General features: G+C 34.0%; 1 protein-coding gene across 15 annotated transcripts in view; it reads left to right on the forward strand.

The window, feature by feature from the left end:
- Vps13b (vacuolar protein sorting 13 homolog B) overlaps positions 1 to 14,064 on the forward strand; it is a 734,817-nt gene that overhangs the window by 375,101 nt on the left and 345,652 nt on the right. For 14 of the 15 annotated variants that reach the window (XR_007347142.1, XR_007347143.1, XM_048801898.1 and 11 more), the window contains one exon: positions 6,238 to 6,458. Coding sequence is in view for 13 of the 15 variants with exons in the window: in XM_048801898.1 (XP_048657855.1) it covers positions 6,238 to 6,458 (221 nt within the window). In the remaining 2 variants the exon portion in view is untranslated. Of the gene's footprint in view, positions 1 to 6,237; positions 6,459 to 7,993; positions 9,157 to 14,064 lie in introns of those variants that run through there. The other variant, XM_048801910.1, reaches the window with a different exon arrangement.

The following is a 14,064-nucleotide window of genomic DNA, read 5'->3' on the forward strand; positions in this document are numbered from 1 at the left end:
AACTACTGAGAAAATTTATACTCCAGTAAAATAGAAAACCTCGAAGGCACTGACAAATTTCTAGAAGCATATAATCAAATTTAATTGAGTCAAGAGGACATATACAATTTAAACAGATCAATTTCAATCAAGGAAATAAAAGACACCATCAAAAGCCTGTCAACCAAAAAAAGTCCAAACCACACAGATTCACAGCTGAATTTTACAAGATCTAATAAGAAGAATTAATACCAATACTCCTCAAATTATTCCATGAAATAGAAAAGGAGGGAACCCTACCAAACTCATTTTATGGTGCTAGTATCATCCTGATACCAAAATCAGGCAGAGATGCATCAAGGAAGGAAAATTGTAGACCAATATCCCTGATGAACATTGATGCAAAAATTCATTGCATACAAAAACATATTTTAAAAAATAGTGTATCATGATCAAGTGGAGTTCCTTCTAGGGAGGCAAGATTGATTCAACAAACAGAAATCAATTAATATAATTCATTGCATCAATAGACATAAAGATAAGAATCATATGATTATATCAATTGATGTGAGAAAGCATTTGACAAAATACAGCACCCTTTCTTTCATATTCAAAACCCTAGAAAAAATAGGGATAGTAGGAACATACCTCAACATTGTAAAAGCTATCTATACTATACCCCAGGCCAACATCATTGTAAATCGAGAAAAATTGGATGCATTCCTTCTAAATACTGGAACAAGACAGGGATGCCCTGTTTCACCACTGCTATTCAACTTAGCCCTTTGAAACTCTAGTCAGACCAATCAAATAGACTAAAGAACGTAAAGGGATATGAATAGGAAAAGAAGAACTCAAACTATTATTATTTGCTGATGACGTGATTCTATACTTACAGGATCCAAAAACCTCCTCCAGAAAATTTCTAGAATTAATAAATGAATTCAGCAAAGTAACAAGATAGAAAATCAACACCCATAAATCAAATGCATTTCTGTACATCATTGATGAGTCCTCTGAATGAGAAATTAGGAAAACTACATCACTCACAATAGCCTCAAAAAAGTAAAATACCTTGGGATTTATTAACAAAAGAGGTGAAAGCCCTCTACAATGAAACCTACAGAACACTCAAGAAAGAAATTGAAGAAGACCTTAGAAGATGTAAAGATCTCATATGCTCTAGGATAGGCAAAATTAATATTGTCAAAATGATCATACTACCCAAAGCACTATACACATTCAATGTGATTCCAATTAAAATTCCAATATCATTCCTTATAGAAATAGAAAAGGCCATTTTGAAATTCATTTGGAAAAATAAGAGACCCAGCATAGCCAAAGTAATTATTAAAAAGAAGAGTGAAGCAAGAGGCATCAAAATACCAGACCTTAATCTATAGTACAAAGCTATAATAACAAAAATGGCATGGTATTGGCACCTAAGTAGACATGTAGATCAATGGTACAGAATAGAAGACACAGAGACTAACCCACCTAAATACAGTTATCTCATACTAGACAAAGGAGCCAAAAACATACACTGGAGAAAAGAAAGCATGAATTTAATGGGCTACTGGATTACAGGTGCAGACTTTAGCATCATCTCTCGTCAAGAATGGCCAAAACATTGGCCATTACAACAAGCCCCTCAAACGCTTCGAGGCCTAGGAGTGGCGACTAATCCCCATAGAAGTGCAATGGTATTAGATTGGAAGGATCCNCTATTCTTACTAGGTATCCTAAGGCAGGCACAGTCCCTAAGCCACATGCTTGTTGTTTAAACAGAGAGGGGGAGATGTTGAGAGCCACAACCGAAGGGGCCCCAGCAAACTTCCAGCTGCCAGCTGATGATTGGCTCACAGCGGCCCCAGCAAACTTCTAGCTGCAAACTGATTGGCTCCTCTGCAGTGATGCTCATTGGGTTGTTTCCCCGCCCTTTCAGACCACAGAGCTGCTCATTGGAGGACTTTTTTTTGGCTCTGCCCACCCGACCCAGCCAATCAACCTCAAGAGCAGGAGGAGTGGGGGAGGTTGAAAGGCTTGTGGGAAGCTGGTGGTGGCAGTTGGGCTCTGAAGGTTTTCCTGAAGAGCTGTGTGGTTTGGCATGTGTGTTCTAAAAATAAAGTTTGTTTCTTTTGACAAGTAGCTCCTGAATTGTGCCCAGCCAGACTGCGGCACTCTGTAACAAATGGTGCTGGGAAAATTGGAAAGCCATATGCAGCAAATTGAAACTAAACCCCTATGTCTCACCATGCAGAAAACTCAACTCATAGTGGATTAAGGACCTAGGAATTAGTGTAGAGACCCCATTCCTAATGGAGGAAAAAATAGGCTCAAATCTTTATCACATTGAATTAGGCCCTGACTACCTTAACAAGACTCCTAATGTACAAGAAATAAAATCAAGAATCAATAAGTGGAATGGATTCAAACTAAAAAGCTTCTTCTTAGCAAAAGAAACAATGAGTTTCTTTTGAAGAGAGAGCCTACATTTTGAGAGCAAATTTTTTCCTCATGCACATCAAATAGAGCTATTATGAAATTTTAAATTTACTGTATAATATATCCTATATTATAAATATAGGATATTTAAAGAACTCAAAAAATCAAAAAAATGTAACACCAAAAAAACAAAAACAAACAAACAAACAAAAAAACAAAAACAAAAAAACAACCCAGTCAATAAATGGGCTAAGGAGTTGAACAGACACTTCTCAGGAGAATTACAGTTGGTCAACAAATATATGAAATAAAATGTCCAACATCTCTAGCAATTAGAGAAATGCAAATCAAAACTACTCGCACCAGTCAGAATGGCAGCTATCAGGAATACAAACAAAAGTAAACGTTGGCAAGGATGTAGGGGAAAAGGCACACTCATACATTGCTGTTGGGTCTGCAAAGTGGTACAGCCAATCTGGAAAGCAGTATGGAGAATCCTTGGAAAACTGGGAATGGAACCACCACCATTTGAGCCAGCTACCCACTCCTTGGTCTATACCCAAAGGACTTAAAAACAGCATACTACAAGGATAAGCCACATCAATGTTTATAGCAGCACAACTCACAAAAGCTAAATTGTGGAACCAACCCAGATGCCCTTTAGTAGATGAGTGGATAAATAAAATGTAGTATATATACACAATGGAATATTATTCAGCATTAAAAGAAAATAAAATCATGGCATTTGTAGGTAAATGGATGGAGCTGGAGAATATAATGCTAAGTGAAATTAGCCAATCCCCTAAAACCAAATGCTGAGTGATTTCTCTGATTTAAGGATGCTGATTCATAATATGGTTGGGGTGGGGGCATGGGAGGATTAGATGAACCCTAGATAGGAGAAAGGGGAGGGTGGGCAAGGGAATGGGGAATGGGGGTAGGAAATACAGTGGAATGAGATGGATATCACTACCCTAAGTACATGTATGAAGACATGAATGTTGTGACTCTACTTTATGTACAACCAGAGATAGAAAAATCGTGCTGTGTATGTGTAATATGAATTATAATGTATTCTGCTGTCATATAACAAATTTAAAAAAATTCTCATTGTGAAGGTCATAAAAATCTACATGGGACTATCAAAATAGTATATACTTTTGGCCTGTCATGGATGTGTGGATGTATTTGAGGAAATATGTAGAATGTTATTCTGCCAATGTTATATTATAGAAAGTTTAGATGTTTCTGTTTTTGTGTGTGTAAGTAGTACTTGTGCACTTAATGTGATTTGTAATTTTTTTTTTTTTTTGGTACCAAAGATTCCACACAGGGTCACTTAACCACTGAACCACATTCCCAGACCTTTTTTTGTATCTTATTTAGAGATAGGGCCTCAAGAAATTGCTGAGGCTGGCTTTGAATCAGAGTCCTCCTGGTTATCAGCCTCTTGAGCCACTGGGATAACAGATATGTGCCTCTGCTCCTGGCTGATTTGAAAATTTTTAACAGAGCAATTAATTGACAAATTTTTGGTATACTGTGCTTTTTAAAATAATGTGTATGCTAAGTAAATGAACATGAAATAATACTTTTAAAATTTCATTTTAAGAGACTATGATAAAGCCAATTTTAATTTATTGGTCTGTTTCTGAAGAAGAAACAGGAACATATATCTGAGAATAGTGTACCGTCATGTCATTTGGGATTTTTTTTTAACTTAACAAGTTTAAATGTAGTGTTCTTGCATACAACATAATCACTACTTAATTTCTTGGATAAAGTAGCGTTTGAAAAAAATATGTATTTTTCTCACTCTCAGTTTTAAAATCATGTATCTAAAATCATTCCAAATATATGACACTGCCGCAGTCTGGCTGGGCACAATTCAGGAGCCACTTGTCAAAAGAAACGAACTTTATTTTTAGAACCACACACGCTAAACAAAACAGCTCCTCAGGAAAAACCTTCAGAGCCCAACTGCCACCACCGGCTTCCCACAAGCCTCTCAACCTCCCCCACTCCTCCTGCTCTTGAGGCCGATTGGCTGGGTCGTGTGGGCGGAGCCAAAAAAGTCCCCCAATGAGCAGCTTCGTGGTCTGAAAGGGCAGGGAAACAGCTCAATGAGCATCACCACAGAGGAGCCAATCATCAGCTGGCAGTCTGAAAGTTTGCTGGGGCCCCTTCGGCTGTGGCTCTCAACATGACACCAATTTGGCAGAGATTTTATTTTGTGAATAGCATGGAATTTAATGTTAGTCTAAAAACTATTTTAGATTACAGATGATTTAAAGTTTGTCATTCTTTCTTCAAAGAAAAATATTTTAAATCTTTAAGACAGGCAAAGTATCACCATGTTGACTGCATATAATTATTCAGTTAACATTGTTTTTAGTTAATTTATTATGAACTACTATTTAGCTAGATTTATTCTTGTTATCAAAGTTTCAGTTTCAAAGATTCTTATTTTACACTTTTATTAAGTACATTTGAGCAGGACATATTGAATGTTCATCCTGTTGAGAATCTACCTGTGGAACCTGTTATCCTAGTGTATCTAATGAACATTTAGATTGCTTGAGTATATATTTATAGTATGATCCTTGTAGTAATTCACTTGGTATTTTTTCTTCAATGAATAAAGAATGTAAAATTATAAGAACAGTGTGATTCCCTGATCTTATTCTGTGTTAGCACAACTATCAACCATAGGAGGGAAATATGTGAAAGAACTGTGACAAAATATTAATAATACTTTTTGGAATGGCAGGATAACATATATTACTCTTTAAAATTACATATATTCTAAATTATAGTGAGTTACTGAGTCCCTCTGTAATTAGATATAAATGTTTTCAATTTATTTTCAAATAATTAAATTAGTTAAATAATTGAATTACTTAAAAAATGCTATTACCCTATATAATGTTAAGTGCTGTCAGAATTGTAGTCCAAAATACAAGTGACAGGAATATCTGACATCACAAAAATAAATGTTTATAAATATTTCTTATACTGGACTTTTTAAAATTATTTTACAGAGTAACTTATTGTAGATATAATAAAAACTAAGATGTTTTATATGAATAATTTATATTAATGAAATAATTTTATATAAATTAGTAAAAGAATATAAAAGAAGGAAAGGAATTTTGCTTTTAATACTGACATTTGAGTGTTAGTTTTATTATTAAGAGCATTTTATTTAAAAGGAACTTTTAATACTTTTGAATCATCCAGGGAATAATGAAATGTTTACTGAGTATTAGTAGGAGATATAATTAAGTAGGTCTATTATAGAACCCAGACACCTCTATTTTAAGTAAATATCCCACACAATTCTGATACTGGTTGTCCAAAAGACTATAGTAGATTGTTTATTGTTTCTTCTTTCATTCCCTAGAAAAGTCTATGGTCATTTTTAGTCATTCCAAAAATTACTGTATTCACATAATTTATGCCATTTTCTATGATTTTTTTAAAAGTGTGGTGCATACACCTCTGTTACACAGAGCAACCTACTAGAGCACAGTACAGATGCATACATCTCCAACTGTTACACAATACACTCTTCACTGTTCATTTATTGTAAATGAGATACATAATTGTTGCTATAGAAGTATATTCCTAAACATTTTTTAAAAGATAACTTAAAGCTTTTAACTTATTTAGCACTTTTGATCTGGATCCATTTGCTTTTTATGATACAGTGTTAAATTTTTTATATTTCAAATATAGATAGTAGAACTTTTATTATCAAGTGACAGTTAACTGTATTTTTGTATGTGTGTGCCTCCCTATTTCCTTTAACAGGTGATGCTTTTCCATGGACCATCAACTTGCATCATTTCAGCATATATACCCTTATTGGAAAACAAGTGACACTTAGCTTAGTGGAACCTATGGGTTGTACCTCTACTCTAGCTGTCACATCTCAAAAACTACTTGCTACAGGACCTGATGCCAGACATTCATTTGTTGTCTGTCTTCATGTTGACCTGGAGTCCCTGGAGATAAAATGCTCTAATCCTCAGGTTGGTATTTTTCAATTATAAAAAGAGTGTTAAAGTAATGTTTTAAAAACAATTGTCACCTATTTTTTTTTTGAAGGGTTTCTCTTTACTTATACCCCCCTTTTTTAAAAATTGGTCCATCAAGATCACCATGGTTAGATTAAGAAATTGCTTTGAAGCTCTCTCAAATTTTGTAATTTAAACTCTTCTGAAAATGTAATAATGGCAGCATAAATGCACCTTTTAGCTGTTCAAATGAAATCAATTCCAGATGTAATTGTTTTGATACAATAACCAATTTTAATTATTTTAATGTTGCCAGCATTCTTAGTTGTTCCTTTTCAGTTTTTTTATTAGAGCAGTATAATTATACTTAGTATTTGGGTTCATTTTAACAAAATAATACATGCAAGGAATTTGATTTCAATCCCCATACCTCCTGCTTTCTCTCCCTTCCTCCTGCCCTCTATTTTCCCTTCTCTGTTGATCTTCCTTTCACTCCTTTGTTTATTTTTTGATTGGTATTTTCTACACATATATAAAGGTGAAATTCTTTTGGGTACATTTAAATATGTATATACCGTGATTTTGTTAAATTCATTCCATATTTCTCCCCTTTCCCTTCTTTCTTCCCTCACTCTTTTCTTCTTCTACTCCACTGATCTATTCTATATCTTTGTGATATCCCCTCCTCTACCACCTTCCTTCCCTTATTTTGGTCTAGCTTCCATATATGAGAGGAGTCATTAGACTTTTGATTTTATGAGTCTGGCTTACTTCACTTAGCATTTTTTTCTCCATTTCCAGCAGACATTATATTTGTAAACATAGAAGAACTATTTTACTATTAGACTTGAAGTGATTAAGTGATAAAATGTAAATTTCAATCACATTCTCATTCAAAACCTCTACTCATCTTGCAGTATTTATTAAAAAGAAAAGAATAGCACTGTTTACTCTTTTTAAAGACATTCCTAATCCCATAAAATTTCAGTTGTCACAGGACAATCATGTTTTATTATGCAGTTTTACATCTTTATATGAATTCATACTGCCAATGTTTGTACAAATGATTAGTTACATATATTTAATATTTACTTCTAACCTCAAATAAACTGTTATATTTTCCACAGACTGTCGATGTCAAATACTATTTAAATTCATATTTTCAAAACACTTTTTAGAACATTATTGGATCTGATAAACTAATATTCATGAATCTGTTTTTGTCAGCCTTATATGCCATTTTAAAGTATGTTTTTTTTTTTTTTTTTAAAGAGAGAGAGAGAGAGAGAGAGAGAGAGAGAATTTTAATATTTATTTTTTAGTTTTCGGCAGACACAACATCTTTGTTTGTATGTGGTGCTGAGGATCGAACCCGGGCCGCACGCATGCCAGGCAAGCGCGCTACCGCTTGAGCCACATCCCCAGCCCTTAAAGTATGTTTTTAAAAAGGAAATTCTAACGTCAGTCCATATTTTATAGAGTTCTCTTACTAATGCCATCCTCCTCCTTTTTTAAAAATTCTTACTGCTTCATTCTTTTTTATTATACAGTTTGGTTTATGTGTGCCTTCGGAAAAAAATTTGACAAGCTATTATGTTGGTGAAGATCTTACTGTAAAATGTGTGTAATTAGACTTTTGACAAAGCAGCTATGTTAAAAGAACACTATCATAAAAAGTAAGAGTTCATCCTCCATTATAACTCATTTCTTTTACAATCAATTGTAAATACTTTCTCCAAGATTAGAGATTGAACCCAGGAGACTTCTACCACTAAGTTACATCCTGAACCACCTTTTTGTCTGCTTTGAGACAGGGACTCACTAAATTGCCGTGATTGGCCTCAAATTTAAATCCTCCTGCCCTGGCCTCCTGAGTCATTGGGACTATAAGAGTGTGCCTCCACACCTGGCTAATATTTTTGAATAACAAATAATACAGTGTAATGCCCACTAACCATTCTACTATAACTCACAGTGATATAGAAGAAAATAATTATTAAATGTTCTGTCTCTTAGAATACTATTTGAATGTTACTGCTAATGGTTGTCTTACAACTTTTCTAAGAGAAAAGGAAACGTCTGAGTTGAATTGTGTCCCTGCAAAAAGATACACTGAAATCCTAGATCTTTGTATTTTGGAATGTGGTCTATTTAGATAACAATTGTTTCAGAGGAAATTAAAATGAGGTAATTAGTGTGATTCCTAATCCAATAAAAATGGGAAATTTAAATACTGAAACATATAGACTGAAGATGATATGGAAATGCATAGAGTGAGTGCCATGTGGACATGGAAGCAGAAATTGATGATGTAGCTGCGTACTAAGGAACAAGAAAGATTGCCACACACTAGAAGCTAACAACTGCATGAACCATACTACTCACAGTCTCAGAGGGTACATGAACCTGCTGATATCTTGACTTAGTGTTCTATTCTCCAACACTATGAGACATTAATTTTCTGTTGATTTAATTCACCTGGTTTATGAGATATAGATATGATATATACCTTTGTGTGTGTGTGTTTTTCTTTCTTTTTCTTTTTTTCTTTTTACAAACGCTAAGTTGAATGTAAAAGAACAGATTCAACTTCTTTAGATTCTGTTAGCCAATTTCCCTTCATCAACTTATACAGAGAAAAGGTTTCTAATTGCCTACTGGTTTGATGGTCTGCTCACCCCATGGACAAGATTGAAAAGAAAAAGAGGAGGAGACCCAAAATAAACTAAAACCATTCAGGCTCACAAATCCTGAAATGTTTCCTATGTGGCCCTTAATAGAGAAAGTTCCTGATCCAAATTTATAATGGGTAAGGGAGGAAGGAAAGATGGTAATATATACTGCCAAAAAGTGGAATCTTTGAAATATAAATAACAAGTAAAAATACATATATGTGCATATGAAAAGATACACTATACAAATAACCTAAGAAGGCTAGATTTACTTATTTTTAAAGTATTTATTTATTAAAATTACTTTTTTAATAAAGATAAAAATAACAAAAAAGTGTATTACCAGATATAAAAAGTGATATAGAACAAAAAAATCTACAGAATCAAAGGAAAAAATAGATAATTCTATAGTCACAGTAAGAAATGTATTAATACCTCTCTCAGCAATGGATAAAACACCAAGAAAGAAAATTTTTAAAATAACTAAATAAATAGATAACTGAGAGTACAAAAATTTTGAAAATACAGTGAGCAGGCTTCATCTAATTGGCATTCATAGAAGAGTGTATCCAACAATAGTGGAAGACACATTTTTTTAGGTCTGAATGATCTTATATTTAAAAGAATCACAATCATATAGAAGTGTGTTTTCTTACTACAGTCATAAACCAGTTAGAAAAACTTTAAATATCAGGATATTGAACAATATACTTCCAAATAATTCAAGGGGCTAAGATAAAATCACTTGGAAATTAGAAAATGTTTGGATTAAATGATAGTTAAACAGGAAATGCTGTTCAAACATTGTTTAGAAAGAAACATAACTTTAAACAATTATTAGGAAGAATGATCTTTCCTCAGCTACTTAAAATTCAACTTCAGAAGGTTCAAAACAAGAATGAGATAAACTCAAAGCAAGTAAATGAAAGAATATAATGAAGAAATTAACAGAGTTGAATAGAGCCACTAAAAAAAAAAACAGAAAAAAAAAACAGGGAGAGAAAATTAAATCCGTAAACTGTTACTTTTAAAAAGATAACAAAACTGACAATTCCCTACATAGACTGAAAGAGACTGAGAGATTACAAATCACCAATATTTGTAATGAAAGGGAGTTAACCCCATAGATCTTACAGATATTAAAATTATCATAAGAAAAATAAATAACTATATATCAAAAAATAAAACCACTTAGTTTCTGTGAAGTTTTCCCTGAGAAAGAACTATACCAAAATCGTTATAAGATGAAACAGTGAAATTGAATAGCCTGTATCTTTTCAAGAAATTAAATGTAATGCCAAAACGTTTTGCATTAAGAAAAGTCAGGGGTCTGGGGTTGTGATTCAGCAGTAGAGTGCTCGCCTAGACCACGTGCAAGGCCCTGGGTTCGATCCTCAGCACCACATAAAAATAAATAAATAAAATAAAGGTATATATATTGAAAAGAAAGGACTTTAAAAAAGAAGAAAATATGATATCAGTATCCTTCTTAAATTCTAAATGAATATTGCTAAATAAAATATAATTGTATAAAGAGGAACATAACAATCAAGTATGATTTAATGTTAAGAATGCAAGACTGGGGGCTGAGATTGTGGCTCAGCGTAGAACTCTCGCCCAGTACATACTAGGCCCTGGGTTTGATCCTCAGCACCACATAAAAATAAAATAAAGATGTTGTGTCCAACTACAACTAAAAAAAAAAAAAAAGGAAAGAAAAGAATGCAAGTCTGGTTTAACATTAAAAATTATTCAGTATAATTTTTTCCATGTTAACAAAATGAAGAAAGTCATGTGATTATCTCAATAGATGGCGGTGAAATAACCTGTGAAACTTAATATCCATTTTTGATTTAAAAAAACTATCAGCATATTACACACAACAGATAAGTTTCCCAAACTTACAAAGGACATATGTGCAAGACCAGAAATCAGAATATTAATGTTAGATATTATGATGCGTATCTGTAGTCCCAGCTACTCAGGAGGCTGAAGCAGGAGAATGGTGAAGTCAAGCCTAGCCTGGGTGATATAGCAAGTTTTTGTCATACACACATAACATACCAGATTGTTTCCCTCTGAGGTTGGAAAAGCTGAGCATTTCTACTTTCAACATTATATATTATATAACACTAGCAGCCTTTCCAGTAAACCAAGCAAAATAAATATGGGCAAGGTAGTGTACTAGATTTAGTCTTCTGCATGTGCACGCACGCGTGTGTGCGCGCGCACACACACACACACACACACACAGTTTTACTAGCACCATTTGTTGAAGAACTTGTTCTTTCTCCAATATTTTTCTTAGCACTTTTGTTGAAAGTAGCTTGGTTGTAAACATGTAAATTAAATTCTGGATATTCTTTTCTGTTCCATTTGACTATCTCAGTTTTTATGCCAATACCATGTTTTCTTAGTTACTATGGCTTCACAGTCAGATATTGTGATGCTTACAGCTTTTTCCTCCCTCTTAAATCTTCTCTCTCCCTTAAGAATATATTTCTGTAACTTTTTCTTAGGTTCCTGTCTAATGACATCTTTTTCCTCAGTGAATATAGATTAGAGGAAAAAAATGTATGTCAATATTTTTTTTTTTTTAGATTTAAAGTAAGGTTTTTTTTTTAAATGAACACATGAAAACTTGAAATTCTAAACATTTGTGTACCTTGTGATTGTTGATACATGTATATATTGTGTAATGTTTAAATCAGATTAAATACATCTAACTCTTTACATGTTTGTTATTTATTTATTATGAAAATATTCAAAATACTTTCCTCTACTTTTTTGAAATACAAACTACATTATCATTCTATATGGTCACCCTGCCATATGTTAGCATATCAGAACTTTTTACTCCCTAACTATATCTTTGTGCCACCTACTAAATTTGCCCCCCATTCCCCCAGCAGCTCAGGAGGCTGAAGCAGGATATTGCAAGTTCAAAGCCAGCCTCAGCATCTTAGCAAGGTGCCAAGCAACTCAGTGATACCCTGTTTCCCAAGTCTCTTGGAATCATGACTGCAGCAATTTCTAAGTGCCTGTGCAGCTGAGCAGAGTGAAACAACTTCCTAGGCCCCCCTGTGCAAGCAGGATTCCCCAGAGCTCTATCCTATTCCCATTGTCATTTAGTCCTTCACCTATAAAATTCCTTTCCCATGTAATTTTTGCTTTTTCAATATTGAGTCTGAGATGAGTGTCATCCTGTCAGGCCACCTTTCCTATTGTTTCTGGGTAAAGTGCACAGCATCTCTTTAGTGACTACAATCTCCTTCCTTAGCCTTGGTTTTACTTGCACTTTTCTGGCCCAAATCCAAGTTATTCAAATATTTCTGCTTTGCTTTCTGCTCTGGATTATTGCAGAAAACTTGGCTAAAAGCTGCCAGCAATATCCATGCTACCCTCTGAATTCTGTGTTGCTGTGAAATTTCGCTTGCTAGATTTAGTCCTTCACCTATAAATTCAGCCTCACAGTTTCAGGGCATGAGCAAAATGAAGATGACTTTTTTGCAGTAATGTTCCATGTATGGCCCCTAGTCTAGAGTCTTCCTTCTTCTCTGAAATATGAGAACAATCTTCACTACCCATAGTCCTGTTGTCATCCTGGTTTACTGAGCTCTCACCCGAATTGCCCATTAATCTGTACTTAACAATGTCCTAAAACTTTTCCAACTTGCATCTCTCAACTTTTCAAAATTCTTCCCACAAACCAGCTCCAAAGTTTTCTGAACCATGTGGTCAGGTTAGTCCCATCCATGACCCCACTTGTGGGTACCAGTTTCTGTTTTCATCATCTTTTTTGTTGGTGTGCCCTAATGAAGTGACAACAATTTAGAGGAGGAAAAGTTTATTTTGACTCCTGGTCAGTGGAGTCCACAATTGTGGGCATGAGGTGAAAGAAAACATCATGGCATAATGGCATGGTAGAGAGAATCAGCTCAGGACATGTCAGCTACTATGAGGGAGAGAACTTTGCTCTGCTCGCCAGGGATAAAATATGCCCCACAGGCATGCTTTCAGTCAGCTACTTCCTACAGCCCCACCCTGCATGCCTATAGTTACCACCCAGTTAATCTATTAGCACATTCCTCCACTGATTAGGTTACATCTCTCATAATCCATTCATTTCATCTCTGAACTTTCTTGCATTGTGTCACACATGAGTTTTGGGGGGATACCTCATATGTAAACTACAACAGCATTTGTGTTCATCAAATATATTGACTTGTAGCTTTTTTTTTTTTAAGTCTTTGCCTGATTTTGATATAATAGTTGGGCTGACTTCATAGAAAGAGTTTGGAAGAATCTCTTATAATATTTTGGGACAATTTGTGAAGAATTTGTGTTCTTCCTTGAATGTTTAGAAGAAGCCATCTGATCCTGTGCTTTTCTTTGGTGGAAGACATTACTGAATCAATTTCTTTTCTTAGTCTGTTGAGATTTTCTATTTCTTCATGATTAACTTTTGATAAGGTTTATGTGTCCAGGAATTTGTTCATCACTTTTAGGTTATCAAGTTTGTTAGCACATGATTGTTTATAATAATCTCTAATGATCCTTTGTATTTCTTTGGTGTTAGTTATAATGTCTCCCTTTTGTCTCTGTTATTCTTTATTTGAATCCTCTCTTAATACTTCTGGGTAAGAAAGGTACTGTTAAGTTTGAAGAAATAACTGTTTGTTTTGTTGATCCTTTGTATTGTTTTTAAGTCTATTTCACTTGTTTCTGCTCAGATCTTTAATATTTATTCCTTAATTTATTATTATTTAGTATTTATTCTTTAATGTTTATTTTTTTATTTCTTTAAGATCAGATTTAGTTTGTTTGAGCTCTTCATGCTTTTTTGATATAAGCATTGATTGCTATGAGTTTTTTTCCCTTTTGTCACTGCATTTCCTGTTTCCCATAGGATTTAGTTTGTTCTGTTTTCATTTTCATTTGTTTAAAGG

Source organism: Marmota marmota, unplaced genomic scaffold, assembly GCF_001458135.2.
Source record: "Marmota marmota marmota unplaced genomic scaffold, marMar, whole genome shotgun sequence".
NCBI classification, from domain to species: Eukaryota; Metazoa; Chordata; class Mammalia; order Rodentia; family Sciuridae; genus Marmota; species Marmota marmota.